Genomic DNA, 26,429 nt, shown 5'->3' with positions numbered 1-26,429 from the left:
CACCTTATATCACTTTGTGATCCAAGTTCAACCTCTTTCAATTATTAATCTAATAAAATTCATAAATAGATTTACATTCAAAAGAGCATTACGTCAACATTTAAATCAGAATTTTCCAGTAGTCATATTTTCAGCGTTGCTTCTGACTTTACCCTTTGTTTAATCTACTCATACATCTTCTTCCTGTAACACAGGTCAGAGGAGCATTTCATTAAAAACTAACCAACTTTACTACCTCTATTATTTCACCATCTAACTAAATAAAGTTGGGCTTCGACCCACCACTTTACCTCACCTTTGCAGTACTTACCACTTGGCCAGCGAGTAGACTAAAGAGTCATTTTTTTAACCTGAGATTCTTCCCACGTCTTTTTTTTTGGCTAGATGGTTAGTTTCGTACCTCCTCCAGCTGCAGCTTCTCACATTCCATGCCTGCGTCATCGTCTCCCAGCACAGACGGCAGCAACACCACTTTGGCTAACTTTTGCTCATAATCTGTGCCTTCCATACCGACTATTTGTGATAATTACACACCAAAGTATGCAATTTGCAGACTTTACACATAAAATATTCTTCTCTTCTTTACTGTCTATGCTCGATGTTAAAAATAGATGCGCAGCAAATTGAAATCCCAGCAGAGGACTTGAAGGACCTGTAAAGCAGAAGTTTGTTTTGCAACCTATCTCGTAAAGGGAGGGTCAAAGTTAAATGAATTAATGAGCAACTGCTGTGGATCCAAGCAAGCAATCAGAGTTGTTGCTTGAAGTTTGGACAGGCTGTGTTGACAGGTTGCTATGGAGCTGAGTGTTGACTCCTTTAGCCATGACAACCAGCACCTAAAGGAGGGGGGAGGTGATGGTTTGTTTGCTGCCGCTCTGTTTTCAAGGCCAAAGTGTTTTTTTCTTCTTCAAGAAACACTTTATATTTTCATATGTCCTTAAACACTTAGTGAAGCAAACAGCCTCTCCAGTCAGATTCCCCCATCATGCTCCTCTCTCTGTTTGTGAAGAGAATCTGGCAGTCATTGCTTCTTACGATTGTTGGTTAGTGCCAAATGGAAAATACTTCAACAAGTGCACAACTCCTCCATCTTTCTTCAGAAACAGAGCCACACTGATCTTGGCTGTTTGGAGTTTTCTTTCACACATTACTGAGGCTCCAGCTTGTTAAATGAATAAATTGTTACATTTAGGCAGCATATAGTGGGGGTGGTGGTGTAATGGTTAAGGAACAGGGCTTGCATATCAGTTTAAGGTATAAACACTCACCTCAAATCTCTGTTTCTCAATTTATCCACACTTGTAACCACACTAGCTTAACTGATTAGACCCAACACCACAATATGCACAACTGTAACATCACAGTTAAATAGCCGACTTTCTTTCTTTCTCTTCCATTGTCCTACCCTGACTCCCACTTCCCTGTTTCTTACCCAAACAAGGTGTAACACTGCCCTCTCTTTTTATATTCCCTCTTTAAATAAATTTTCTTACCCTTCCTTAGAGAGGGTTGGTGATGGTTACAATCATGCAATAAATTAAATAAATACATGATAAATGAAGTGGGCTTGCAATTGGTGGGTCAGTGGTTTGAATCCAATCCGGGTAATCTCTGTTGGATGTTGAGCAAGTCCCATAACCCTAACTGCTCATGTTGTTCGTCACTTTGGATAAAAGTAAATGGTAAGTGGAATTTCAAAATGGCATAAAAATAGACAAAAATGTTCAAAAGAAATGCACAAAATGGCTGAAAATTACATATTATGACACCAAGAATGCACAAAATATCAGAAAAACACTCAAAATGACTCTAAAAACACATGTAACATCAAGAAGAATACACATTACAACCAATAAAACACACACAATGACAACATAAAATGACTACAATACAAACAGAATGACAACAAATTTGACAGAAAAGTGCAAAATTATATTTTGTTTTTTTTGTGTTTTTTTTATTTTCACTTGTCTGCCCATGCTGTCAAAGGTCAACACTACAAGAAGTGCAGTCATTATGAGACAGCAATGCCTGCTTTGTTATTGCAATGAAATACATTAGTTTATTTTATTGCTTAATTGTGACCATCACCAGCACCTACCTAAGGAAGGGTAAGAAATATTTTATTATAGGGAGGATATAAAAAGGGAGAGCAGTGTTACACCTAGGTGGAGGGGGAGGGGATAGGGAGCAGGGAGGAGAGAGGAGGTAGGAAGGTAGGAAATAGAAAGGGTGGGGATGAATAGATTATTTTACAGTGAGAGTGAGACATGAAGTTGTAGAACATATTGTGCTTATGTTGTGTAATCAAGCCAGTATAGTGACAAGTGTGAAGCTTAGCTATAATGGTGGTGGCTGTGGACAGGGGGAAACAGTGAGTGGTAATACCTAAAGCAGGTATTTGGGATTAACGTGTCTAAAGTTAAGCCCAGTATGAGTTTTATCCCACATTCCAAGGCGTGCCAGTGCATCATAGACCAGTATATGTGCAAAAACCGCCACTGCAAACCCAAGAACTGCCCCGGGCCGGCAGATGCAGCCAGGCCAGCAGAAAGAGTGGGGGCCAAGGAGCCCCAGGTCACCCCCCCACGACCAAGCAGCCCCCCAGACGCCCCCGAGAGCCCAGGCCGAGAAGCATCCACTGCCCCCCACACACACATACATCCAATGAAACCCGAAGCAGCCGAGCACCAAAATTATATTTTGGAGGTATTAGCGAGAGACTTTTTGTTTGTTTGTTTTTTTCGAGTAAGTATAGTCAGGCTTTTGTCGATATTTACAAATATTTTGAAGTGTGAGAAAAGTATAAGAATATAAGAATACGGCTTAGTAACAAGTAAATATTTAGCATTTAAAATCTTTCAATCCTATTTGTGGACATTTTTATGTTGGCTGAATTCTGCTGTCTGAACAGCTGATAAAAATAAATAATTAAAGAATGAAAATTATGACTCAGGCAATTAAACTACAGTCAGCAAAGGTTTTATCTTCTTTTATTCTATCTCACTTCTTCAACCGCTGTGGGAAACCCAGTCAGTATCACCGACTGACACAAACACAGTTTGGATATGAACAGAAGACACAAGATCACCATGCATTTATTTAATGCTGCAGTTTTTATCCTCATACCCAAAGGATATGACAGACACAATAAAGAACAGACCTTTTATATATATATATATATATATGGGTTTTTTTTTTTTCAAATCAAGCACTGCTCCTTATATTCAAAATACATTCTTATAAAAGATGGAAGGGATATTCTTTATATATTGTCCTTTGTCTTTATATATATATTAAGAAGCTATATATAGAGGCTATATCTTGAATCAGCTTGTTTCACAATTTACATCAAAGACATTTTTTTTAATCTCATCACATTTCTTTCATTCATATGCAATTAAATCAGGGAAATCAAATTTTATTGAACAGACATTCATTCTGAGTGGACAACAGTGATGGCATATCAAAAGAAATTCAAATAATCTAATTTAGAAAGAAAGAAAAAAAAGCACAGATGTAAATACGACAGCAGTCAGGATTTCTCGAAAACATCACATAAAATGAAGTCATGCTGACAGTAAACTTCATATTCAATCCAAGACAAAGGGAGGAAATAACACCCAAGAGGCTTGACAACAACAAAAAAAGAGCTTAGGTTAAATCAAAGTGGGTGAACAAAGAAAAAAAAAAAGATTGAGAGCAGTACAAATATTCTGAAAAGTACAACCCTGACTTATAAGATAGCAGCAGATGACCAGAGCAGCAACGGCATCACCTTTTGTTGCCAAATGCAGGACTTCACTGTAACGTTGAAACAGTAGCACTGAACCGCTGAGATCCAAAAAAACTACAAAAAGCCATGTTGGCACCGTCTCATCTGCCAAATTTTGTTTTACAGTCCCTTTTTGACTTAAGAGCAACAAAAAAAATCATGCTTTTCTGTCTCTAAAAAGGACCAGTTAGACAAGTTAGCAGGCAAGCAGAATAATAACGCAGCAACACACACCTGAGATCATGCATGTTTGCGCCCACACATAAGGAGCACGTTTCCAGATCACGTTTTTTAGGGCATTCTTGCACATGCACACACAGTACATTTGTATAGCCTACGTGTGCTGATGCCACTGAGCAGGTGTCAGGTCACAGTGAAGAGGTGGCAAATTAGCGGCACAGCACAGGGGGACGGGAACGACAAAAGATGACACACACACACGCAAAAAAGATGGAAACCACAAAAGGAGAGTAGAAATGTTTATGTAAGGCAAGAGGCAAAGAGGGAATTAGAAATGATGATCAGATGTTGGTGTTTGACAATCGTTGCATGATGACAGCTGTATGTTACAATCCCTAAAGCATGTTTATATAGAGGATGAGCCAATTTTAAAACAAAATGAATGTATATAATTTGTAATTCATCATAATTTTCTTTTAATCTCAGTTTGCAAACCATGGCCATCCATATATCGACAAATAGACAACATCAATTTACACACAAGCATATTTACTCCCATGGCCATTTGAGTTCAGAAGTTGGGAGAAAAAATTAAAGTAAACTTAATTACTTAAAGCTTTAGATTTTAAAGAACAAAATCCACTCAAGCTGAACCTTTTTGGATTTAAACCCAAGTCTTGTAGCTGAGAGGCGTTTGGACAGTGTTCCAATAAATAAATAAGACGGCTCACTGTTCTCGATTTTAATAAATTTACTACATTTTCAGAGAGAAAAACATGAAAAAAGCTACACAATTGTGAGTAACTCTATACACAATCTTCTAAATTGTACTATTTTTCTGTACTGTGAGGTTCCTCAACTTCCAATACTGATCTTCATTAGAGACTGATAGCAAAGCCTTTTTGTGCAATTACACATATAATCTTTTGTAGGGGTTCTGATATTTCTTGATCAAAAACAGACGTAATTCACTTTCTGAAACGAAAAAAAATGCAATGTCTCACATGCATATTTTGGGAGTATTTTCACACATTTCCATGCTAATTTCCCAGTAAAATGATTAGCTCATAGCTTGATTGTTGTAAATATCTAAATCATATTTGTATATTTGTATTATTTTTGTAAATATCTGTATCATATTTGTATATAATATGTATGTTTGTATTATTATTATTAGTATTATCTATTCTACTTTATTTTCTACGACTGTAATGTGTGTGTGTATCTGATCCCTATTTTTAACAGTCTTTTACTTAATTATACACTTATCTATTGTGTATTTTTTCTTTTGTCTTTAACGCTTTTATTAGTGATTTTTTTTTTTTTTTCGTCTGTGGCTGTAACATAAGCAATTCCCCTCTGGGATTAATAAAGTAATTCTGATTTTGATTCTGAAATGGGTGACTGAGGGAAGTGTGGCTAACGAACATTTGAAGCTAACGCGATGTGCTCTCGCGTGATTTGCAGTGTAAACATTCCATTTCGTGAACCATTTGAACCATCTAAAATGTAAAACTGATAACAGTAGTTGAATCTATTAACCCTATTTAGCATATTTGGTACAATATCGGGAAGTCTAATAGCTATTAGAGTATTTTAAACAGGAAAAGATGATGAGAAGGAAACAAAAACAAAATGAAAAAGTGTAAAGTGACGTGGACGTGGAGCTGAAAAGGGTAAACCCTGACACGGAATTGAGGAAATTTTGAAACAGCAAATTGGAGCTCCCATCTTTGTTTTGGTGATACTAACTCGTTCAGATAAGAAATATTATAATTTGTACATATTTAAACAGTGTGTGTGTTTAGTAAAAGGCAAAAACTGAAACTCAAAGCCCCTGCTGAGTAAAGTAAATGACTTCGGTAACAATGGTGCCTAAGTCGTATTTTTGGCCATTTTGACATTTTAGGCCAAACTAATGAAGTCATTGTAAATTTCCTGAACCATGTGACCAAAAATAGTTATTTTTGCCAAAGTCTGTGATGTGATTTGGGCATATTTCATTTCTGACTTTGTTAACTCTTTGTCTCTCAAGTAACTTTGGCATTTTTCTTTTCCTAGTAGCTTGTTGGCATTTGCCTAAGTCATCAGTACACTTTTGGTTTTTGCCTATGAAAAATGCTCAAGTTCAAGTAAGAACTTAATATTTTTTGGCTGTCAAATTTCTGTTATGCAATCATACAAGTCATCAGGACAGTATTTCATAAAGCTTGCATTGATAAGTATTTGTTCAAGAAGAAGTAAATAAATACTCATTAGTGTAAAAATGCAATGTTTTTTGTGTGTGTTTTTCTCAAAATGACATCAAATGACTATGTTGAGAGGGTGACAATATGTAGTTTTTCCAAAAATGTACCATACTAGATATTTATTCTTATTAAGGGGATTTAGATTTGCTGAAGAGATCACAACAACATCTTAGTGCCTTCCACCTGAACAACATGCTCATGTCAGCGATTATTGTTTCCATGACAGCGTGCAGGGTTTACAACAATGATAAATTAGGTGGCATGTGTCAAACTATCACCCACATGACGGCGGATATTGTTTCCCATTGTGCATCCTGGAGAAAGAATGTTATGCAACAGTAACTGACAATTACCACATAGGAGAGGCTAACAATCGATTTCATAAGGACAAGCATTCTGTAGCTAAATTGACTTCTGCAGATTGGAAACACGAGACAAGCTATTCAGCTTTGCAAAACTCATAGAGCAAATAGGTTCTCAAAGTTTTTTTTGGCTCAAGTACCCCCTTCTTATATTCATTTACTGGAACATTTTGCTTAGACAACTATTTAACAACAACTGTAGAGCGTAAAAATGGAATAAACATTTTAAAGAATCTCATTTTGTAAATAAGTGGAAGGGAACAGTATTTAGTGCAGTGGTTCCCAACCTTTTTTGGATCATGACCCCATTCTGATATCAAGAACTTCAGGTGACCCCAAAGAGAGCTCAGATATTTTTTTATAAAGCATTATAGTTGAACAAGATTTATATTTCACAAGTGAAAGTATAGAAATACAGTTGTTTAAGATTGTGTGTCGTTTTGATTCTTTTTTTTTGTTTTTTAAAAAAGAATAATTATTAAAAAAAAAAAATCAGGTTCTTTCATTTAGTGGCTCCTGAATAGATTTATTTCTATAGTTTTTATCATTTCCGGTCATCTCACGCTTGGGGTGCGACCAAGAATAACACTTTTTGTTTATTTTCCACTCTCTGTCTCTCTCTCAAGTACCCCCTGTAGTGCCATTGCGTACTAGGGATACACGTACCCCTATTTGAGAAACATTGCAATAGCTTACTACTTTGACCTCAAACTGGCTGAATTCTCCACTTACTGCCTCCATCAAACACCAACTTACCTAATAAGTACCTAAAGTTGCATTAAATAAAAAATAATTGCTGTTTGTTGTGCAGCCTCTCAGCTAGAAGCTTATGAGTTCAACCCTTTTTTGTGGAGGGTTTGCTATACACCTGGTTAACTTGTTTTCCTTCCACAGTCCATAATTAGTCATTTTTGAGCAGCTGGAGAAGCTGCAGGAGCTCGAGTGATGGGACATGAAATGCTGTGATGCACTGAGTGAATAGATAGGACATTGAATAGAGTGCAGGCACAAAGACAGTTGTGATTAGATGGACTGCCAGTTGACGACATTCAGGGAGGCCGTGACAGATCTGCTGATTTGATAAATCGGGGTGAGCCATCGACACGTCCATCATACCTGATCGGATTTTATCGAAGTGTGTGCGATCACCAACAGCACGTCAGTGAGTTAATGTCCGTTTGTTATTAGTGCCACACATCATCTTGCAATGATAAAAACCTCAATAGAAGCCTTTTTTTTTTTAACAATAACACACAGCATATTATATTTCTCGAGTATATTCTTGTCAAGATCATGCAATGAAGCAGGTCATTACACTAGGTGCACATGTTATGCATCGAAATCGTCGCTTTTGATCATTTTTGGAAGTATCATGAACAAGCAGAGCAGATTCTCATAGAACAGAGCATTTCCAACTTGCTACAGACGAAATCGCAGAGCCCAACAAAAACATTGAGGTGGTATATAAAAAAAAAAGGAAAAGGAAAGAAAACAAGTCCAATTGTTTTAAAGTACAAAAATTGGCACAGTATTTTTCTTTTTTTTTTAAACCAGCTTCTCACTGTCCTCCAGAAGGGTCGGAGTTGTTAGCCTAGAATGCATGATCCTACGAGCAGAAAACCCTGCGAGGGAGAGATGACAGCAGGAGAGACAGACAGACACACACAGAGAAAGAGAGATAGAGAGAGTGCGGAGATGTAGAAACAGAGGTGTTACAGTTATTACTCATTCTGGGAGCTAGGGCTCTGATGGCCAAATGTGAAATTCAAGTGACAATCCACACAGGAACCATCGTCTGTGATGCATTATGTTGGTACTTAATGAGCCATGGTGGCTATGTAGGGCCCTTGTTTTGCTCTCATGGAAAGGCTATATGAAGTGTCTATAATTCTGAATATGCACAGATATGGTCGCAAACAAAAACAAATGGAGCCGAGCCACTCGCTTTTGCTCTAATCCTGTTAGTTTAAAGGCCCCCTTCACTGCGTGTTTCCATGGTTACCCTCTGTTTTTGTTGGAAACTCAGAGCGATATCATGTAAGCATGGCCAGTTACTACATGTTGCAGATGGAAGTTGACTTACAAATGTCTCTTTGGAGAATTGCAGAAAATAATGAAGTGAGCAGCTGCCAAGTCTAACGAGTAAAGTGATGTTAATGGATGATATGTTATCGAAAGTACTCGGTTTAGCACTAACGCAGATGACGGCATAAACAATCACTCTGATAAGCAAGTTAAAAAAAAACCATAATATGTTGGGTCGCGAATAACCCTTAAGTGTTACAGCATTTTCTAATGCAGAATAATTCCTAGTTTCTCCTACTCTGAGACATCTTTTCTACAGATAAGCACAGTTCATCAGTTTAGGGTCAAACAGTCATTCTAATTAATCTTTACAAAGTACTTTTGGTCGTTTACTGCCACCGAAGTTATTCCGAAAAAGTTATGATCATTTATGTAACATGAAGGTTCGATTTGGAGAAAATTTTGCAATAGACTGGACTTGTTGGCTAATGTGCCTACTAATTAATGCCGACCCAAGTAGAATCTGTCTGCTGCAAAGAACTGTCGGCACTAATGAGCAGCAGTTGATCCTGGTTGCCTGTATTTACAGTACATCACCCCGGAGCTCTTCTTCTCTTCTGCATGCCATCAACGAAACAGCAGAGTTGGAACTGTCGCCCCCTGCAGTCACAGATTTTTTTGGATTTTGTTTATCAAATTTTGGTAAACAAAAGAGGTTTACATCGACTTTTTTAACTTTTACTGATTTTTTAAAACAACCCAAAGCAGCGCAAGTTGTCATTTTGATTGAAAAAGCTGCTAAATGATCCTAAATGCTTCACTCCCATAGAACTCAATGGGCTGAAAGGGGCGATTCGCGTCATCAATGACGTCGTTTCAACATGGCCACGCACAGGCTCTAAAACAGTAAAATAGGCTCATTTTTAAAAGTTCATAAAAACAAAAATAATGCGTTTTGTTAGGCATAGATCTTCTAATAAGGACATTTCAAAGGTTTTAGGCCACATTTGTAAAAACAGTGGAGGATCCCTTTAAGAGCACATATACCTTTTATCCAATAAAGACAGTGAAGGCCTCATATCAACAAAACCAAGATCGTTTAGTTGAAAAAAAAAGATGTAAAAAGTTAAAATTGCTGCTCGAACGTTTGTTTTGATCTCCACTGTAAACACAAAAAAGTTTTGCACATTGCATTGTGGGATATGGAGTCCCGTAGATGCATAGAAGTGTTTTTACTTCATTCTTACAATTGTTTCTTGTATTTGTCCCCAAAAATCAAAGTAACTTCCGAAAACATTCTTTTAATAGATTGGAAATTGTCGGGGTAAAAAATGACCGAGGTTCATTTTGGGGCTTGGACAGTATCTGTATCTGAAATCTGTATCCGGCCAAAAAAGAATGTCTCGGAAAATGAGGCGATAGCATGAGGAATATGGAAACAAACTAGAACAAAAATGGTGTCTAGAAAATCACTGCCCTGGCAAAGAAACACAATAAATCATAGTAGAAATGAAGTAAAAGCACTTACTGAAGAAACGTTTGCACTTCTGTACCATATTTCAAGTTACATGACCATTTCAGAGGCCATTGTTATTGGTGAAGTCAACCAAAAAAAATTGACATTTGTTTGAGAGTAAATCCATTTATGAGAACAACTTTTGGATGGCATACAGAAGCAGTTTTCCCAATGTGAGTCATGTGGTTAAGCAGCTTGAACCTTCCAAGTTCTTTCTGGAGTACAAAACACACTTACTCATCTGAGTCCTTTTTGCTTTCCTCAATGTAGGCAATGGACTCTGATCGAAGCCGATTGGTAACCTCATAGGTGCGGAGGGTGACACCAAAGATGTCTTCATGATAGCGATTCTCATCCTGAGGAGACGAGTAGATTAAAAGTGGAAGAAATTGTGAAGAATTACTCAGATAATATCTTAGAGCATGTAAGGGCCATCTGTATCATTCTTCCTATTATCAAGTAACTTAGACTACAAAACTGGGATTGATTGCATGCTTGATAGCAATCTTTGATTACTCTTATCACAGATATTACATGTGTCTCAAAGACTCCTCATTTTTCCAAATGATAAGCATCGTAGACGTGATTAAGTAAAGAAAAAATCCTTCATCTCACCCGGAGCTTGCTGATAAAGAAGCCAGAGTCCTCCAGGCCCATGCTACCCTGCTGCTTGACAATTTGCTGGACAGTCTTGAAAACATCTCCGGCCATTGTGACGTCCCCGCACACATAGATGTGTCCACCTTCCTCCTTCAGGCACTCATACACCTTCTGTGCCAGATGCTCGCGCAGCACATCCTGTACATATTTCTGTCAGCACGGAGGAGACAGAATGATGAGCGTATAGAAGTTGAAGGTAGGTGTGAGACAAGTCAGGAATTATTTGACAGGTTGGATAGAAAAGAGGAAAAAGTACATTAAATGATAAGACCAATTACACTGGAGTTATGTCCACCATCAGTAGATATTCCACATCGATAAGGGTGCAACAAAAAGGTTTTAGATGGTTTCTCAAGAGATTCAAATATATAACATTATCATCATCACATTTACAAGGTCCATAGCAGACATAACACAACAGACATATCAACAAATAAGACATTAAGGGGTCTATTCTCCCATCTGGACTTAAGCGCTCTTTTGGATCCGGTCAAAAAATAGGTAAAAAAAAAAAGAAAAAGAAAAGAAACATTTATTGAACAAGGTAAAAAAAAATGTTAATATTCTCAAAAAATAACACATCATGCAGTTACATATTTTAGAACACAATTATTGAAGTTTTTTGAGTTTTGACTTTTCATGCTTAACGTCCAGCAAGGCTGGTCTTGACTGATTCATCTTTGCTGCCAAAATATTTTTTTCTTTGTACTCAGAGACCTTTATTAGTGTTGTTCTAAAAGATGCAATTTCACATTTTTGTAATCAAAAAAATGAAGAATAGCCACAATTGTATTTACTTTTTAAAATAAGTTACATTTTTGATGCATTTCTTAGTGAAGTGATGGCCTGAAAAGTTTGTGTTCTTTAAAGAGAGGCGGAACGGAAAGAGTTTGAGAACCAGTATGGTTTCTTTGAAAGCAACAATATTATTCTTATTTCTATAATAGATAAAAAAAATCTAGACAATCATTTTGTTTTCACTAATTTGGTGAAATTAAGTTTTTGTAATATTTTTCATTCTCAAAAAGTCTGCCCATGTTGATAGTACAGGGTGAATAGCCGTGATACTGAGTGCTTCTATCATTTTTGAGTTACACAACCTTAATGAAACCATTAAAATACTAAACAAGTGCGGCTACTTAAATATTACATTAAACATATCCGTCTGCTTTTCAGACAGGGCAAGGTAAAAGCATGGCCGGTGTTTTATTCCTGTGATCTCTTTCAATGCTAATAAACCCAGAGTGCAGACAGAGTTTCTTTGCTAATATCCTCTATTGTTAATAGGAAAGAATATTTTCATTTTTTCAGGACTGCAAGAAGTATAGATTCATAAAGAAGGCTTTGACAACTACTAAAGGTTAGAAATGTACCTTTCAGACACAGATTAAAAAAAAAAAAAAATACATTTGTCAGATCAGACTCACCCACGCAATATTTTACCCTTTCTTTACTCTTCATTTGTTATAAACCCACACAGCAATCCCTGAGGTAATAGAAAGCAACTCATCTATAGTTGCAGACTGTTTACCATCCGTACCTTTGGTTTGCCAGGCTCCCTGGAGTAAGCCGTGTAGAGCTCCTTGAAAACCCCTTTGTTCCTGGCCTGGATGGTCTCCTCTTTGTAAATGTGGTCAATCTCTGACTGCCGACAGCCAAACACTAAGATCATGGGGCATGACTCAATCCCTGGAACATAAGGGCAGCATATCAGATTAGATTTTTAAAAAAGCAATAGTTAATCAACTTGTCATGATAAGAAAAAGATAGATGATGTCCAACCATTGTGCTCAAGTTCGTATAGTCTCTGCTGCCAGAAGCTTCTAAATGGAGCAATGCCTGTTCCTGGACCCACCAGGATACAAGGAGCTTTGTTGTCTTTGGGAAGTTGGAATGATGGTGCACTAAAATGTCACAAGTAAGAAAACTGTCGATTAAACACATAGCCTTTAGGCTACATCAGGAAAGGTCAAATGACTTTACAAAAATGTTTTTGATTTTGAATCATAACATAACATAACCTCGTCTTTAAACGGTCACATTTACTGGTTTAATAAACAGGAAGTGATTCAAATTCTGATGTAGCTGGTTATGATTTACAGTCCATATAAACATAACTGAATCATAACATAACCGCTAGAGCGGACATGGGCTCGTCTGTGAACGGTCGCATTAACTGGTTCAATAAACGGGAAGAGATTAAAATTCTGATGTAGCTGGTTATGATTTACAGTCCGAATAACTGCAATTGCCGGTCGATAGTCTGTATTGATCGCCACTGTAAACGTTCTCTAGTTGGATTTCCATTACAGCGTTTTGCAAAATAAAAGTGATATTTCTAAATGTTGACATTTGAAAGCGTAAAAACCTTTTAGCAATAATTGAGTGCTTTTTCGAAATTCAGGCATTTTCATTACCATTTTGTATTGCGCTGTTTAGATTTTGCACAGGGTAATAGAACACAGCTTCTTATTGTCATTGTCGGGAAAAGTTTCCCGCATTGCATTTTGGAATGTGGAGTTCCGCAGACTTTTTCCTTACTGTGATTTCTTGTGTTTTCCCCAAAAACTCTGCTGAAGTGACTTTCCAACACATTTCCTGTATTTTCACATACTGAAAGTTGTGGCCAAAAATGGCAAATGTTTATTTTGGGGATCACATGGAGAGAGCTACAGAATGAGGCCTCCACTATGTCTTTTTATGATAAAAAAACAATCCTCTCCAATAGCTTTAAGGTAGATGAGAAGATCAGAAATGCCTGTCTTAGGAAGACCATTGCCTTTTTTCCCATAAAGCTAAAATGTTTCTTCAAACAGGTGACAATATTGATTCAGATCATACTTCAAGCATAAAAAGAATAGCCATTGGATATTTACCTTCGGACAAAGCATGGCACCATTTCCCCCTTTTCTATTCTGTTGAGCCATGAAGAACAAACCCCATGGTGGATCGGACCCGCTCCATCTAAAAGCAAAAATCCAAATGCACTTTACCTTTTGAGTGAGCCCAAGTGTGGCTCTTGGGGTCTGCCAGGCCATGAACACTTCACCTTCCTCTCTCTTGAGGAAATCATAGTAATTCTGCAATCTTGTACAATCACACCAACAGAATCCCTCAAGGACACATTATAGGTAAGAGGGGAAAAAAAAAACTTTCATCAGCTAATCCCATGGCAGTGTCTCAATTATGGATATGGACATAATCAAACAGTGAATGGTTTTAAAGAGAACTTGTGAAAAAGAACAGCTTGTATCAACCACAGTAAAGATAATGGTTAATGGATGAAAAGTAATGACCCGCATCAACAGTGAGGGCAGTACTAGAGCTTATTTGCCCTCAAGCAAGGAATTTGTTAACATCACATTTTGTGAATTTAAATGAAAAATTAGGATAAAGCAACAGGGTAATCAAAAATATGTAGTCCACCTGGCATTTTATGATCCACATCAAAAAGATATGAAGCTGTTTAATAAACCACAAGAACTGATGGATGTTCATTTTTTTCCCCCGACACACTAAAAAAGACGGACTTGGACCCAGATGAAGATGCTCAGGCAGACACAAGGGTTTACCTTCTGTCCAGGCAGGAAGTGGCAGGAAACAAATAGACAAGTAACAAATTAGGATTCAAAGTTGACCGGCCAACGCCAGCGAGCCTCTCAAACCGACTTCTGCTGCGTTTCAGACAACTCGAAACTTTGCATTTCCGAGTTCAATATATCGATCTCCAACTTCCAAGCATTCCACGTCAAAATATTGCAAATCCAATATTACACATCTCTAAATACAACATAAGGAGATTAATGGCTAGTATTTGACACATGTAGAAAGGCTGCAAGGTACAACGTTAAGGAACTGCTGCTCTAATGGCGCGTTTCCATTGGTGGTATCGGCTCTCCACGGCTTCGCACTCCTTGTTTTTGGGACCCGATATTGTTTTTCCGGAGCGTTTCCATTGAGCGCCAACCTGACACGTGAAACTGCCAGACTCCATGGATTGTACTTTTTTGCTGCCATCCTCACAAGATTGCCAACAAAAATCAGTGGTGGCCAAATGCTTTCTCTCTGTGCGTGAGTTGATGACTCTACACTGTGATGATTCTAAGACCCAATCAGTGTTTTCTTTGTGCCTACGTCACATTTTCAGACCAGGGCTGCTTTTCTTGGAACCTCAACAAAGGAGGAATTAAAAAAAGTAGCACCAGGTACTACGGAGGAGGTACTTTTTCCTAGTGGAAATGTGCAAAAACTGAGTAGAGCCGAGCTGAGTAGAGCCGATACTGCTAGTGGAAAAGTACCATAAGAGGAATCACTTGGGGTTTAGTGTCTGAAGTCTGCTGCAACAACACGAGGCAACAATCAGAGTTTTGTATAATCTACACTCAAAACATACCAATGACTTGCTATGGATTGTGGCCCCTAAGTATCATTAACACTGTTTAAACACAATAGCCGTGGTTCCGAGACTGGGGTACATGTAAGGCAAGGCAAGGCAAGGCAAATTTATTTGTATAGCGCATTTCATACTCAAGGCAACTCAATGTGCTTTACGTGATAAAACATTCAATTGTTTAAAATCAATAAGAACATTTAAAATCATCAGTAAAATCAATTAAAATCATCAGTAAAATCAATTAAAATCATCAGTAAAATCATCATTACATCAACAACATGACAAAAAATCTCTTTCAATCATACGCAGTAGAGAAAAAAAGTGCCTTTAACTTTGATTTAAAAATGTTCACATGTGATGCTGACTTCAGCTCTGCTGGCAGTTTGTTCCACTTCTTTGCAGCATAACAACTAAAAGCAGCATCACCATGTTTACTGTGAGCTCTGGGCTCCACTATCTGACCTGTGTCCATAGATCTGAGAGACCTGCTGGGTTCATATCTGACTATCATGTCACTGATGTATTCTGGACCAAACCCATTCACAGATTTATACACTTCAAGACCTCTCAAGAGTTACACAAAAACATTTGTCAGTTTATTTTTTAACATTATAGATTTTTTTTCTTTTATGCAAACATTATTATTTTTTCTCATCCATCAATAATAATTTGTGGCACAACAAATACACCAAAAAGTAAAGTTCAAATCAAAACAACAGAAATAAATAAATAAAAAGGCCTAAATTCAAGGTTAATGTTGGACGAGACGCAGGAAAGAGTTGAGACGAGCCTGCAGACACAAATAAATAATGTATAACATGAGCTAAGGGCTGGTTAAGATAAGAAATGAAGGATAAGGGGTACGTGGGGCAACACTGGCCTACAGAATTGTTGGTGCATTTATGTTAAACAAACCAGCGACTCCACTGTCTACTGTTACCAGATCTCACATTTGCTACCATGTTGATATGAGCAAAAAATCTAAACAGGATTTCCGGCACATTGCTGAATCTGTGCTTCCTGGAATTATGTCGGTTTTGTAGGTAAAAGAAAATCCAACATGGTACAAGCAAGGTAAAACCTCATGAAATAGCCATTGCGTTGAGGAACCTTCTGACGTTCAGTACTTGGCAAAATGACTGTACACCAAACGCTTGACGCTCCAGACTGGTTTAGTTCATTCATGCTCATGTTTGCATCCCTAAATAGAAGCTTTAGACAAACAGGCTGTTCCTCAGCCGTGTCTATGTTTCCTTTAATCACAGCTAAGGTTCAGCTGGCCCGTAAAGCAGACTGCATTTCTAAAATAAGCGTCAATTACTTTTCTTAGAGCCATCTAATGCTTTCCTAAAAGGTTGAGTCATTCCAGAAGGCCTAAACACGCTGCAACACTTTAATATCCCTAACATCAGACTTCCAACATATGCAATACATTAGCCACTTTCATAGAATTGATTGAATGAATAAAGTCTAATGCGTGTGATGTTTGGAGAAATCAGACATCAGTGATTTAATTTATCAAACTGATGTATTGAAACCATGTCAGACTGCCAAAAGTGTAATGACACCAATCTGTTTATGATTTCCTGAAAGCATATCCATACACCTTAGGAGCCAACAACATTTGTTTTTTAACCACCATGTTGTGGCAAACTAATGTACTGTATCATTGGGTAGGCATGTGAAACAGTTCAATTTCACTCAGGGGATCCAAAATATGTTGCAATTTTAATGGATTAGCACTAGAAACTTAAGCATCATATGTCGTCCCACCTTTACGAACTACCAACCCAATACTAAACTGAAAATCAATGGAAGAGCAACAAAAACAGAAAAACTCAAAAAGAAATTATCCAACCGGGACTCACACTGAAGACCCTTAGCATCAAAACCCAAAATAACAAAAAATTGCTCCTGAATCTTGCCAAAAACTTCGGTGAGAATGAATTATTGATTATAGCAGTTTTTTGACTTATAATAGTCATCTTTCTATGGAGGAAAATACTACACAATATAAAAGTTTTGAATTACTTCTACTTGGCGAGTAGTTTAATAATTTTAAGGTTATAAATATGGAGGGGGATAATACCAAACTATATATACACTCAAATTTTATGTGTCCCCCATTTCCCCTGTCCCAGCCACCTATGCATAGTTCACAATGTCAAGTGTTTGGTGAGCTGCAAGACTAAAGCAAAGTTGAAATGTCTGCTGTAGTGCAAAGGACCTGATGATGATCAGACATTTACATGGTTACAATTTGAATCTATATATCATTAAAAATGTCTTCTTCTAATTAAGTTTCACCTAAATTAGGAATAGTATACTCAAAAAAGTAAATAAATACATTTAAAAAAACAAGTCAGGTCAATTTTATTTTACATTGCTATTGATTCTCACCTCGGGGACGGTACGAGACCACGGCCACTGTGAGGTGGATCTCCCCTGGGTGCACGTCTGGGGAGGAGCTGATGGAGTAGTAGCGTGCCTGAAGCAGGGGCAGCTGGGTAAGCAGCAGAGTGGAGGGCATCTGGATGGAGGGAAACTCCTCCAGCACCTCCACCAGGGTGGGATTGTTGTACCACTTCCATTCCTCATACTCCTGCAAGCCCTGGCGTTTCAGTGAATAAAAAAGGCAGCATTGTAACATTTTGTGTAATGTGTGTCATTCACCCGCATGGGTATGAAATAATGACAAAATCTCAGCAGCCAGTAAGTTTTGATATATTTTAATGGAAGGCTACCATCTTTAGCAACCAAACAGACTCAATGACAACTCATATCACTAAACTGGAGGAATGCAGCTCTTGTCACTCACTAACTCAAAGGGGAGTTTGTGGAAGAAAAGACCTCTGCCCATGGGGGGTGATGTCATTAGTGACATTGAGCTACTTTTTGAGCGGAGGTGTGCTTACAATTGTGTTCCCCTCTTGTTTTTCTCAACCGACAGCTCTTTGTGTCTGTATCCAAACAACAGTAATTTGCTTCTGTTTGCTCAAGAAGTGATAAACTCCAAGCTTTTTCTGCCCTTGACATCAGTACAAAAACTAAAGATTTGGTGCATTGTTTTATAGACAAGCAGCTTTTGGACTGACTGAAATTACTGACTAATGATGAAGAACTATATTTGCTTCTGCACTGAAGATGATTGAAATTGTAATCTTGAAGGCAAAGCAAGAACAACTTCAACTTTGGTGTGACTTTTTTACCTTTTATTTTGTCTGATTTTCAGAAATGGACCCAAAAAGTTATAAAGAATCGTTTTCGACAATGACAAAGGTTTATGGATTTTCTGTCTGGCATCCCAGAGCTTATGTCAAGAAATGAGTTGCATTATTGACATGTTTAGTTAAGTCAGGATCATTTTAGTCAAATAGCTTTATTTAGCATGCATTTTAATTTTGGTGGTAAGGCTCTGTGGTGGAACCTCTCTGCCCTTTCTAGCAGCTGTGTAGAAAGCAAAAGGAGTTCCCATTTGCTTTTCCATGAGCTACATGGAGAGGCATAAGCAGAGAGAGCGGTCTGCAGGACCCCCTGGAACAGGAGCACAGATCTTTAGATGGTAACAAAAGACAGTGCTTAATTAGACAGAAAAAGAGGAGCTGGGGTGGGTTGCGAGGTGTTTGCACACAAAGCGTGCAGTAGTAGGCGTGTTGCCATGGTTTAAATGCAGTGCTGAGACCAACTCTAACCAATGGGAAGCATAGAACATGATCAGCTAGATGATGAACTATTTAGGGGATGTCAGTTATTAACAGCTACTGACAGATGAAGGGTCTAGACTAGCTTGACTTCCGTGCCTGTCTGAACTAATGAACTTTTTGACCAAAGAATTTGTTTTGGTTGTTTGTGGAAAAAACAGCAACAGTAAAATAAAAATAAAAACAAAGACCAAAATAAAAATAACTGAGACTAAGACGTTGAGCATTGTTAAGTAAAGAACACAACCACCAAGTTAAAACTTTAATATGCAACTAAGAGGAAAGAAGAAAACTTGTTGTATATATAGACTGTTCGATAATCAAAGTATTAAGAAAGGTCAATAAGGGGACTTAAATATAAACACTAGAGGATTTTAGTTTCAGAAATCAGTGTAATAAATGCAGCAAATGAAATACAGAATAATCTCCCTTTGTCCTGTTGCCTGTTCTGGATTCAGAAACCTTCAATCTCTCCCTCTTCCCTTTATGACAATGGAGCTGTGCATGAGCATATGAGTCACTGCTTGGTCCCATCCAGCCTTTTCCACACATGAACAAAAGTGGAGAGTGAACTGTGGGAGGCACTGTCAGGGGGATGGCTTTGGGTTAGAATAATCAGCAGCTTTAATTTGGTGCCAGTTCACTCCTACTGTACATTATCTCTGAGAGTAAAGGGCTTTCAAACACAGTAGGGCCTTATCTCATGTGCTAATGGGAAACAGATATGAGTAGGATGGAAACTCTTGCGGTGCAAATGGGGAATATCAACTGTTTTTAAGCTCAGTCATGAAATAGGTAAAGTTAAATGTTAGGTAAAATGTTAACACATTTGAAATTTACCTTACTGAGAATCTCAAGTTTCTTTCTCTGTTGCTCACTGGTCGCTAGAGCAGCAAACTGCTGCAGCAGCACGGGGGTGGGTGGAGTGGTGATGTCCAAGAAATATTGGAACGCCTGGTAGATGGTGCATGGGGGGATACGAGTCTCACTTGTCCAGTTGCTGATCACACCTGCCGGACAAAAAGAGGTTCTGTCGGATTCTGTACACTGATTCTGTGGGCGTCGTCACAAGGTTGTAAACTGAATGCTTGTGTCGAATCATTTTTGGGGGAACAATGTTAATGTGTAAACACACACACTCAGCCTCGTTTAAAAGGAGTCGACAAGAGGTGAAGATAATTCAGATTCAGATTCAGAATTCTCTATTCATCCCCGAGGGTAAATTCAGTTTCAGTTACATCCCATCCAAGAAACATAAAAAGACAATCACATATAACATGGGAGTACAGGAGGGGGAGAACTGTGGGTCGCAAGCCACAAGGCAGCGCCCTGTATGTCTTCATAGATTAGAAGTGGAGAACGGGAGGTCACAAGAGGGGGTGGGATTTGTGGAGGAAAATATTGGGGGCGAGCGTGCAGCCGCATACAGGTGCATCGCATTGCTCGCCCCACCTGCTGCCACAACGTGAGAGGGAGGGGGGATGCAGGGCCAAAGAAGGCGTTGTCATGATCCTGTTCGCTTCATCTCTGTACAGTTCAGTCCGTCGTCATATGAAGTGAAACTACCTCGGATAGATCTGAATCAGAAACAAGGTTTCCAGGTGGTTGCGGTGATGGGAAAAGGAGGAGGGGACGGAGCGTCATTGGACACAAACATCCAGGAGAATAGAGAGACAAACCGGCCTTAAACGGCTGGCTGTCTGATGGAGCCAAATGAAGAAAATGATTGTGTTCGACCAGGCTTAGCACAATTTCTCAATATATCCAATTAATATGGTGGCCATTAGCTTCCAAGCTGAGCTATCAACTTCTCCAAGTCAAGAGTGGGGGTGCTTAGCCCCACCCACCCCTGGACTCTGAACTGTAGGTGTAGCACCAGAAGAACAAGGGAGTCAAATAGAGAACCAGGATAGTACTTGTAGGTTTACATGTATCGGGTTATTGATTATGGCATGTATCGGGGTTATTGATGACATTACTAAATCTAGCCATCTGGCTGAGGTGATGAAAGAAAAAAAATGACTGATGTCCAGATCATTGGAAACACCAGCGTTGAAAGTTCTACGCTGACAAAACCTACAGCGGTTCTTTTTGAGTATCACAAAAAAGCAATGGGCCAATACTGAATAGTTTATTGCAGTTCTGTGGCTCCTTTACTTCATTGATTTTGACGTTGAACAGAAACACTCATGGTATAATGTCTAAATATTTATTTGAAGGCTAGGCAGGTTTTAATTCGAGGATAAAACTAATCACATGGCCTGATGTTAGAAAACACTTCAAATGAAACATATTGCAAACATTTAGTCCGTGAACCCCCATTGAAATTACAAAGTATAAACTACATAAACCACACGACACACATTATGAGGCAAAACTATGCAGCTAATCATTACGTCCCACACACATGGAGGAGGTGGTCAAACCTCAAGACTATAGAGGAGATCAGAGTTTCGGAATAATTTAAAATTCTAATCACAGACCACAGACGAACTTCTTAGCTATTTTAGAGGGGTGAGTCGTGATACGAGAAGATAATGGGCTCACAACTGCAAAAATTGCAGTTGGAAAAATAATAACTTTGGACATAATGAAATACAATCTGTGTCCTTTTCAACTCAATAGGGATATAAGACATATAGATCAAATCATTGCAATCTGGTGTGTAGTTTTTTGTTGAAATACCACTCGTACCCTTGGCCATAGAAATCTGTGTATCATTCGTTCATTCGTTTTTCATTATGTAACAAAAACAAGAATACACTTTTGGGTCACATACTTTGGAAAATCGGTTATGGAGAAAACGAAAAAAGGTGTTCGTTTTCCGTTTTTCATTTTCTGTACTGAAGCAAAAGAGCTTGAATTTGAAAAACAAGGCGTTTTCTGTTTTTTCATTTTGGTTTTGGAAACAAATATCAAATAATTCGTTTTTTTTTTGTTTTTCATGTTTTTGTTACATAATGAAAAACGAATGAACAAATGATTCACGGATTCATAGATCTTGTGACGTTTTAATACAGCAGTTTTTTATTTATTTTTTGGCACACTATATCATACCGCCTTTACTATTATATCACTTAAGCATTTCTTTCTCTGAACTGAAACAAATCATAAACACGTTATTAGTTTGAAGCTTCATTTATGAATACTTCTTAATTTTATCAGCAGATCATTAGACTTTACAATTTGCTATACTCTAACTAAATGAGGACACTAACATTAGGATGCATGTCCAATATTTATTTGCTTTGGTACATTTTATAAACTCTTTCTCCTTTTTCACAAAATATACACAACATAGTTGGGGTCTCGTAAACTGCCAAATTAAATTAAATCCTTTATATATATATATATATTTTTTTTTAAATTTAAACAGAAGACCAACAGGTGGGAAATAAGTTAACCGTAAAATCTTTTCATATTTTGGAATTTCAGTGTTGGGGTTTTGTGTTTATTCATTTTGATTATCCCTATTGATTATTTAATATACTTCATTATCATTTCATTAACAGGTGATTGAAGTACATTTTTAACTGTTGCAAAGTGTATTAGATTATTTTTTAAATAAGTAATGCTTTGGCACTTTTTTACATTAAAGTTTATCTGTTGCCAAAGTATTTTTGTACTTGAACATTTTAAAAACATTTTTGTCTGTTTACCCTTTAGTGTAAGCAGGAACTCAAAACAAGTCAAACCAATGTGTTTCAACAAGTAATAAATGTTTATAATTGGAGGTAAACACAGATTACATCCTGAAACTTGACCTTTTAGAACTTTTCTTTCAGTTGTAAAGAAGGAAGTCTTGACCTACTGTATGTAAGGATTTTAAAGTAACACCTTGTTTAACAGTCATAGCAATGATAAGAATCAAGTCACGGTGGCACTGTGTCAGGAAAACTGTTGTATAAAGTGTTTTAAAGAGGGACCCTGTGGAAAAAGCTGGTTTCTTATTGGCTCACTGAGCTCACGGAGCAGCGTGCTGCCACAAATAACGTCACCCACCTAGGGCGGTGTTCCTCTCCTCCAGGAATTCCACTTTGACGATCTGATTGACAGGTGAAGCATCCTCCAGTTTGTCTATAAGAGCCGTCACCAGGTCCTCGTGGTTGCCAGGGAAAATGCCCAGATGGTCTCCGGGCTTGTAGCTCAGGCTGTCGTGTTCGTTGGTGTCGAGCCGCACAAATATGGTGGAGCGACTATAAATGAGGTCAGATGATGATTTTAGAAAACAAGGCTGAACTATTTCACTCTCGCTGTAACTGGTAAACACTTTACTGGGAAGTAAATAAACATTGTAGGAGTGAGAGGACTGGATGAGATTAAACATCACAGGTTAGACTAAAAAGTGCTCTGCGGTAGTGTGTTTATATTGGCAGTGGCTATCCGTAGGGTTACCGTATCAATATACCAACATTCTATCAGTACGCAGCGCCCCATTGGACAGTTGAGGTCACGTGACGAAGACTAAACCTTACCGTAAACCTAACCCTAAAAATTGTTGCAATATAGGGTCATAACCTAACCTTAAGACGCTACGTACGTGTACTTCGGTAAATGTACCAATAGCACGGGGAGTTGTCCATACCCAACTGTACGAATAGACTCTTTTTTATTGCAGATGTTGCACATGGTTGAAGGAAAATGTGGCTTACTTGGATTTGGAACTTTGTAGGTTTTGAGATTCAAGCATCTTTGCACCGTACACTTTTCTCTTGTGAACCTTGTGCAGCGCTGAAGACAGAAGAAAATCGATATAAACAACATTATACCAGGATACATCAGTGTGATTGATCTACTTGCAAAAGATTTTAGTGTATTTAGGAGTCCAGATATGTTTTTACTACTTAGTAATTTGGTGTTGAGGCCAGAAGAGAGAAAATCACATGGATTTATTTTTTTTAAGGCCCAATTATTATTGATACAAAATGCTAAAAAAACGAGACCTCAACTCAATGCAATGATATTTCATGAACCCGATTGTCAGTGTGGTGCAGTTTGACCTCATGTAAATCATAATGTACTTTCTAGCTGTGTGTGTGTGTAATAAAGTTAGCAATGCTGGCTATGACTGATACTTTGTTTTTTTCATATCCCAGAGAGTACGTCATCGTTGTGTACTCCACTTTCTCATTCAAACACCAGGAGAAAACCTACGCAAGAACATGCAAACTCCACACAGAAAGTTCCAAATTCCAGTTTCAACTTTAAAATGCGATCATTATTTTCTTTGCATTACTGTCTTAAAAAGATTGCACTTTTTATATTGTTGACCTTCGACTGCATGTGCAGACAAAGTTTTTTAATCAATATTTTCTTTGACTACATTGTTTTAAGTGACAATAACTAGACTTTCTACATTTATATTTCTACATTTTTTATAATGAAAACAAAACTATATTTTTGTCACTGGATGCAAAATACAAGCAGAACTCATTATTATGTATTCTTCTTATGCATTGATCACATTGAATCCATCTAATGAAACATTAATAGATACCATATTTGGTTGATAAATGGTAATTAAATCAATAAAAAAAAGGCATAAACTCATTCTGTATATTTTAGCCGACTATAGCTGTAACGTATTTAATCAACTAAAATCTAGTTTACTAAAACTGAAATAGTCCTTATGACTAAAACTACATTGTATTTTAGTTAAAAGACTATGACTAAAACTAAACCAAAAATTGCTGACAAAATAAACGTGTCATGACTATAGTCTCTGAAGTGATTGTATAGTTCAGAATGTGAGTGTTTGCTTTGTGTTGGATTTAATCTTCAATCAATTGTATAAACATCTCTAACCAGTAGAAAGGAATGATGGATGGCTAGATGGCGGTATGGATGGATGGATGAATGGATGGATGAATGGACTCTTGCAGTGCAGAGTTTCCTACTTCTTCTTTTGCACAAAACATTTTAAATAGCAGTGATTTAAAAAAAAAAAACAACGTAAATATACTCAGCAGCTTTGAACTCATTCCTGAGCACATCTACTACCTTCTGCGAGAGCCGGGGCCTCCACTGTGTACGTGAGGCGAAACTTGCTCTTCTTCCAGCTACGGTCGTTGCTGATCAGGGAGTCGTGAGCCTTTTCGATGTTAACATCGTCACCCACACAGAACACGTCACAGGCAGCCTTTATTGATGTAGCAACACAGCAGCAGAAACACAATGTGAGCGCTGTACAAGACAACCTTTACACTGATCACAGGAATGGAAAATGGCAATTTAACTTCATGCCTTCGCAACTAGTTTGTAGAAAGAAAGTTAATTAAAAAAAACCTAATAAACTATTTTGTTCATTGATATACATCAGATGTGTCAAACTTAAGGCCCGGAGGCCAAATCCGGCCCTTTAGAGTGACCAAATTGGTCCGCAGGAGAAAGTAAAAACTCCAAATAATCATTGTTTAAATTACAAAATGATTCAGATCTTGATTTCGCCACAATATTTGCAGGGGCTTCCTATATTTTCTGGTGCCCTTATTTAATTTTTAATTGCAATCTAATCAATAGTTGAAAGAACGTTTCACTCTTCTAAAATTGTGACATTTCTTACAACCAATCCCACAAAATAAGAAATTTTGACAATACAGCACTGTTATCTGTTATTTATTGCTTGGATATTGTTGGTGTATACTTATATACTGTATACATCAGTTATATGCATAAAAATGTTATAATTGCCCTTTTTCCCCACCAAAAATCTGCCGCCCACTTGAGACTAAACTGCTCCATGTTTGGCCCTTGGACAAAAAATAAGTTTGACACCCCACATATAGACGCTTCAAATATTTACAGCTGGTTATCATTGAAAAAAATCACAAGATAAAACATGTCTGTACTTAATTGTTTGTACTTGGAAAGAGTTGAAGACGTGCTTTTGCATATTTCACGTTTTTCATGTGTTCAACTTCATTTTACTGTTTTTTAAAGACATCATACAAACATGCACCAATTAATGCCCTACTGTTTTGCGTGAAAACTATATTTGTATATGGATTTTTGTTTTTGTTTACTGAACTTATTTAAATGTATGCCACATCAGTGTAAATTCCACACATTATGCTAAGATGGAGACCTGTGCAGGTTCCTGAGCGGTTTAAGAGGAATGTGACATTGGGTTGAGATGGTTTTTGAAGTGCTGTGACGAACAAAATGCAAAAGAAAATTGTATCCTTTTTTTTTTCTGGAGGGACATAAAGTGTAGAACATTGAATTACTTTAGAACTTTGTTCCGATGAGTTTCAGGCGTAACCATCAATTAAAAAAAAAACACATTTATTTTCTTCTAAGTGCACTGTATTCAACCACATAAAAGACCGTTAAACGTAGAAAGCCAACCTTAAAAACTTTCTTGGCCCATGTTCTGAACGACTCCTCCTGGCCACAGAGCTCATCGCCTTCTCCCATGCGTAGGATGCGTTCACCCCCCAGCTCTTCAAGCAGCGTGTCCACGGCGTGGGCAAAGGCGCAAAAGTGTGGGTAGGCCCTGGAGCCAAGGCCAAACACTGAGAATCTAGACAAGTAATGCACACACGCACACACACGAAGGGAAAAACATC

General features: G+C 37.8%; 1 protein-coding gene across 2 annotated transcripts in view; it reads right to left on the bottom strand.

Moving 5' to 3' along the window:
* nos1 (nitric oxide synthase 1 (neuronal)) overlaps positions 1-26,429 on the bottom strand; it is an 80,575-nt gene that overhangs the window by 7,520 nt on the left and 46,626 nt on the right. Inside the window, exons 18-29 of one of the 2 annotated variants that reach the window (XM_028457172.1) lie at positions 26,209-26,383; positions 24,862-25,000; positions 23,514-23,592; positions 22,864-23,057; positions 19,702-19,871; positions 17,561-17,771; positions 13,644-13,731; positions 12,550-12,671; positions 12,308-12,456; positions 10,723-10,917; positions 10,345-10,463; positions 8,104-8,188 (exon numbers count right to left, since the gene is read on the bottom strand). In XM_028457172.1, the coding sequence (XP_028312973.1) occupies positions 8,173-8,188; positions 10,345-10,463; positions 10,723-10,917; positions 12,308-12,456; positions 12,550-12,671; positions 13,644-13,731; positions 17,561-17,771; positions 19,702-19,871; positions 22,864-23,057; positions 23,514-23,592; positions 24,862-25,000; positions 26,209-26,383 (1,657 nt within the window). In that variant the 3' untranslated portion in view covers positions 8,104-8,172. Of the gene's footprint in view, positions 1-8,103; positions 8,189-10,344; positions 10,464-10,722; positions 10,918-12,307; positions 12,457-12,549; positions 12,672-13,643; positions 13,732-17,560; positions 17,772-19,701; positions 19,872-22,863; positions 23,058-23,513; positions 23,593-24,861; positions 25,001-26,208; positions 26,384-26,429 lie in introns of those variants that run through there. The other variant, XM_028457171.1, reaches the window with a different exon arrangement.

The sequence above is a fragment of the Gouania willdenowi genome, chromosome 9 (genome assembly GCF_900634775.1).
Source record: "Gouania willdenowi chromosome 9, fGouWil2.1, whole genome shotgun sequence".
Taxonomy (NCBI): domain Eukaryota; kingdom Metazoa; phylum Chordata; class Actinopteri; order Blenniiformes; family Gobiesocidae; genus Gouania; species Gouania willdenowi.
The sequence above is the reverse complement of the archived record's forward strand: the minus strand, read 5'-3'. Positions and strand labels throughout refer to the sequence as shown.